The sequence below is a fragment of the Dendroctonus ponderosae genome, unplaced genomic scaffold, assembly GCF_020466585.1.
Source record: "Dendroctonus ponderosae isolate FM_Combo_2020 unplaced genomic scaffold, Dpon_F_20191213v2 Dpon_F_20191213_1, whole genome shotgun sequence".
Taxonomy (NCBI): Eukaryota; Metazoa; Arthropoda; class Insecta; order Coleoptera; family Curculionidae; genus Dendroctonus; species Dendroctonus ponderosae.
Window position 1 is genome coordinate 2,050,634 of NW_026017110.1, and position 4,342 is coordinate 2,054,975.

The following is a 4,342-nucleotide window of genomic DNA, read 5'->3' on the forward strand; positions in this document are numbered from 1 at the left end:
ATTCAAATTTTTTTAAATGTTACAAATGTGATTTATGCTGCGTTGGTACGTTTGGTTTTGTTTAATAGTTGACTCGTCACTTTTGTTAACTGTTACATTATTAATTTCTTCTATTAAACTAGATGAAATGTTGATGTCGTTCAAAACAAATGGAGATTTAAATTTGTCAACCTGCAAGAAAATTTGCTGTTCAAATAAGTAAGTTTCTAATTTTAAATTTGAATTTATAGTAACTGAGTATGTGATAACCGGTCCAGGAGAATTCTCAAGAGAGACCAAGAGTTACTTAGTACTTTCTGCGAGAGCCTTTCGTAAATGTTCCTGTTCGAGTAATTCATTTTTTCTATCTCCACTGTGTCTACTACTAAGACTGGTTCAACTACTGGATCCCCTGTCGTATTTATGCGGCGCGGCCCTGTGCTCATGCGTGGGGAGTGGGCGGGGCTTCAAATGTTTTGGCGCACACGCTGTTTGCCGCAAAACGCGTTTCCAATCTGGATTAAGGGCCGTTACCTCTTCTTTACTATTTAAATTGTTGTGATGTTTAAATATCTCAATGGCCTCTCTGGTTAGTATCGGGTAATACTCGTATCATTATTATTTATTTATTCACGCTATACGGCACGGAAGTTGCAGGCTTCCAGTAAAGACAAAAAGCCTTGAATGGCTACGTCTGTTTAAAACATCAAGTATTTGAACCAGTCTTAGTCGGTAAGCACGGGAGACCACTTCGCCCACTGCCTCCTCGCCTTTGATAATGTCCAGCGCAGTTGTGGACGAAACGTCAGGAAGAAATTCCCATGGACCACGGCTTCACAGTCTGATGAATGATGATGTTTCAGATGTGGGGCCCTTGTGAACGTTCAAGACCAGCATGGCTTTACGCCTCTGCACATTGCTGCGTTGAACGAGCTGTCCAATTGCGCCAGCATTTTGATCAGCAACGGCGCTGACTACTCGCTCAAGTCCAACTCGGGGATCTCGGCCTTTTCCCTGATTGCCAAGAAAACTCCCACTGCTTTTGAGGCTATCAAGGACAAACTGACCGAGTACATCAACTTAACGAGCCAGTCGGTTGCTCTTAATGAGGTGGAGATGTGCTTTGACTTCAAGAATGGGTTTCACCATCCGAACGAGTATACGATATTGAACGCGTTCATCGATGCCGGACATAAAGAGATGCTGTTGCACCCCTACATTACGGCCTTCTTGTATGTAACGTGGGCTCGGATGCGCCGGTGTTATTATGGCATGATCTACAACTCCTTGGTGTTCAGTCTAATTTTGCTCTTCTACGTCTTGACCTCGTTGGCGTACGATTGCGACCGCAAAATCCACGATCCTCGCCTAGCGAACACCACAGTCCACTGCTCCAATCGCTCCTATTTGAACGCCTTCCTTCGCTCGGGCCCTTTGAGCTTGCAAACCCAATGGTACATCCTGCTCTACTTCACCCTCTCCTTGGCCTACAGGAAAGTGTATGGGTTCCATGGGTACCCCTCTCTAAAGCAGTACTGCACCAATTGGGGCAACGTTCTGGAGTGGACCGGTATCATCTACGTGTTTATCATCTCCTTTGTTTACACTGGCCGAGTGGAGAGTTGGCAGGTCCACGCAGGGGCTTTTGCCGTCATGTGCTCCTGGACTAACATAATGTATTTGCTGGGGCAACTGCCCGTTTTCGGTCCCTATGTGGAGATGTTCCAGAAGGTCCAGAGCGAATTTCAAAAGTTGCTCCTGGTCTTTTTCCCGTTTCTGGTCGGGTTTACCATAGGATTTTGCATAATCTTCCCCAATTCGGCGGCGTTCCACAATCCCTTCACCGGCATTATCTCCGCCCTGGTTATGATGACTGGGGACATGAACTACGACCTCCTCCTGGAATACTCCAGCCGCGATAACTCCTCAGACTTTGCGATGATCAGCTCGCAGATCGCCTACACCTTCTTCCTGCTCTTTATCACCATCATCCTGATGAATCTTCTGGTTGGGATCGCCGTCCATGACATCCAGGGCCTGCAGAAGAACGCGGATCTATCCAGGCTGGTGCGCCAGGCGAAAATGTGCTCCTACATCGAAATGTCCCACTACAAGCGCGGGCGCTTTGCTAGGAGCATCATGGCCTTGCTTCGAGTGGTACCTAAACCCTACGTGCCAGTGTTAAGGGTGAAACCTCTGGATCCGATGGACACTCCAATCCCCAAGGAAGTCATCCAGGCGGCCTACGATTTGGCCAAGAAGCGAGACACGGAGAGGATCAACATCTTCAGTAGGAGTGCAGGCGGGCCTTGGAGGAGGGCGGTGAGTGGCAGCTTGAAGCAGCACAGGCTGGAGCAATCGAGGCACAAAGACGCCTGTTTCAACGCGTTGCTGATTAAAGTCGACCAGCAAACCGACCAGATTGGGAGTTTGCTGCAGGAGTTGGCTGAGGTCAAGCAGCTCATTAAGAGCAGCCACTCTTTTTTGCCGGCGCATTAGCTTGTTACTTTTAGAGTTTAGTTGCACTTGAGTATGTATTGCACGATTTGACTACACTGATGGGCAAAATTTGCGCACCATCTGTACATTTCAAAGAAAAATACCCGGTTTTTTCAAACATTTTATGCTTGGGAAGCAAAGTACAAAACAGCAAAGAAAATATTCAGATGGGGACGAAAGTTTTCTTCCAGTTTAAACATTAAACCTGACCATTACACGTGAAAAACAATATCATTTACATGTCCTCCACGGGACCTCCTACGGGTCTCCATCCTTTTGAGGTAATTTTGAGTGACTTTTCCGCACATTACCGCTAATATCTCGGTCATAACTTCACGCATATTGGCAACTATACCGAGTTGTTGCTGCTCTCTGAATTAACTCATCGGTTCATGAGTTATAAGTGATTTATTAAAGGTTCACATCTAAAAAAGGGTCATTGATATTTCTTCTGAGTAACGTTTTACTACTTTGTTCAAACAACTAAAAAAAAGTCATCTAGATTTTCCCAGCAACAGAACTGCGTTGCAACGTTGAACTGCAAGTCGACGAGTTTTCTTGTGAAATCGATCTCTTAATTTTTTGCATAAAAGAATCAGTTTGCCAGTATTTTACAGGAAAACGTTAGGAAAAACGCGGGTTTTCTGTTTAGAGACAGTGTTGTTTAGAAATTTTGACCTAAAAGTGAAGGAACTCCAGTTTTCAAGAGTTTTTCGAATAAATGATATTTTTGGAAAAAGGCCTCCAAATGGTTATTAGGGTTTTGTGCATAATTCGAAGCTGCAAAAAGTTGTCCAAACATTTTTGCAAAGCGGTTAAGAAGGCGAGTGTTTCAATAAAATGTATCTTATAGTTTTTCACAGAAAATACCTGAAAATTTATTTTTAACTAAATAATAATGCGGTTTTTGAGTAGAAAGAATTGCTTAATAGCAACTTTGTTGAAACTGGAATGGCCTAAAAATTTAAAGGAACTTTAAAAATCTTCAAAGCGGTGAGGGCGGTGAATTTTCCAAATAATTTTTTGTAAACTTTTGCTCTGATCGTTTTTTCGGTAAAAAACTGAATAATTATTTGGTTTTTGTGTCAAATTCGAAGCTGAAAAGGGTTTTCGAAAATTTCCAGCAAAGCGATGAATGAGATACAATTTTCTAGCAAAATTGATTTTGACATTTTTGGCTGAAACGACCCCATTATTATCAGAAACGAAGAAAATCATCAGAAAAAATGTTTTTTTTTGCGTTTGCGATTAGAAACTTTTAGTTGTGTGATCGGTTTTGGAGAAAACCTCAATGGTTTTCGGGGAAAAGGGGAGGAATTTATTTTCGTTTTTGTCTCGAATTAGACACTGAAAAAAGTTTTTGTATATTTTTCACAAAGCTATAAATTTATCTTGTAATTTTTCGCGTAAAAGTCCTCCAGATCGTCACTATTTTTAAGTGAAACTCTACAAAATAGAGCGTTTTTGAATAGAAAGTAAAGGAAGAAAAATGGTAAAATTTAATTTAATTTCCTTTTGAATGTAAAATATCTTTTATTTGCAACATTTAACATTCTTTAACGAGATGTTGTACATATTGCTCTGCTTGGGTTTGTGTAAACTCTTCTTCTTGAGTTTCTGTATTTTTTAGTCGTAATTTCTTATTTGCTTTGTATAATCTTTGACGTTCAGCAGTAGTTCGTGGTTGATGAAAGCTTCTTTGAGTTGATCTATTACTTAATGCTCCTTTTTTAGCACGAAATCGTTTTTGGCGTTCAGCATTACTTGACTAAAAAACTAAAAAATCAATTAATTTTGGTGATTGGAAGACGTTCTATATGCTTAAAATAGACGGTAAAACGAGGAAGAGCTAACATAATGTAAA

At 41.4% G+C, this 4,342-nt stretch overlaps 2 protein-coding genes across 6 annotated transcripts in view; both read left to right on the plus strand.

Moving 5' to 3' along the window:
• LOC109538483 (protein sprint) overlaps window positions 1–4,342 on the plus strand; it is a 130,383-nt gene that overhangs the window by 36,841 nt on the left and 89,200 nt on the right. The window lies entirely within an intron of this gene.
• Window positions 833–2,688, plus strand: LOC109538460 (transient receptor potential channel pyrexia). Its single transcript, XM_048670479.1, has one exon. The coding sequence runs from the start codon at window positions 1,096–1,098 to the stop codon at window positions 2,476–2,478; it is 1,383 nt and encodes a 460-aa protein (XP_048526436.1). The 5' UTR covers window positions 833–1,095; the 3' UTR covers window positions 2,479–2,688.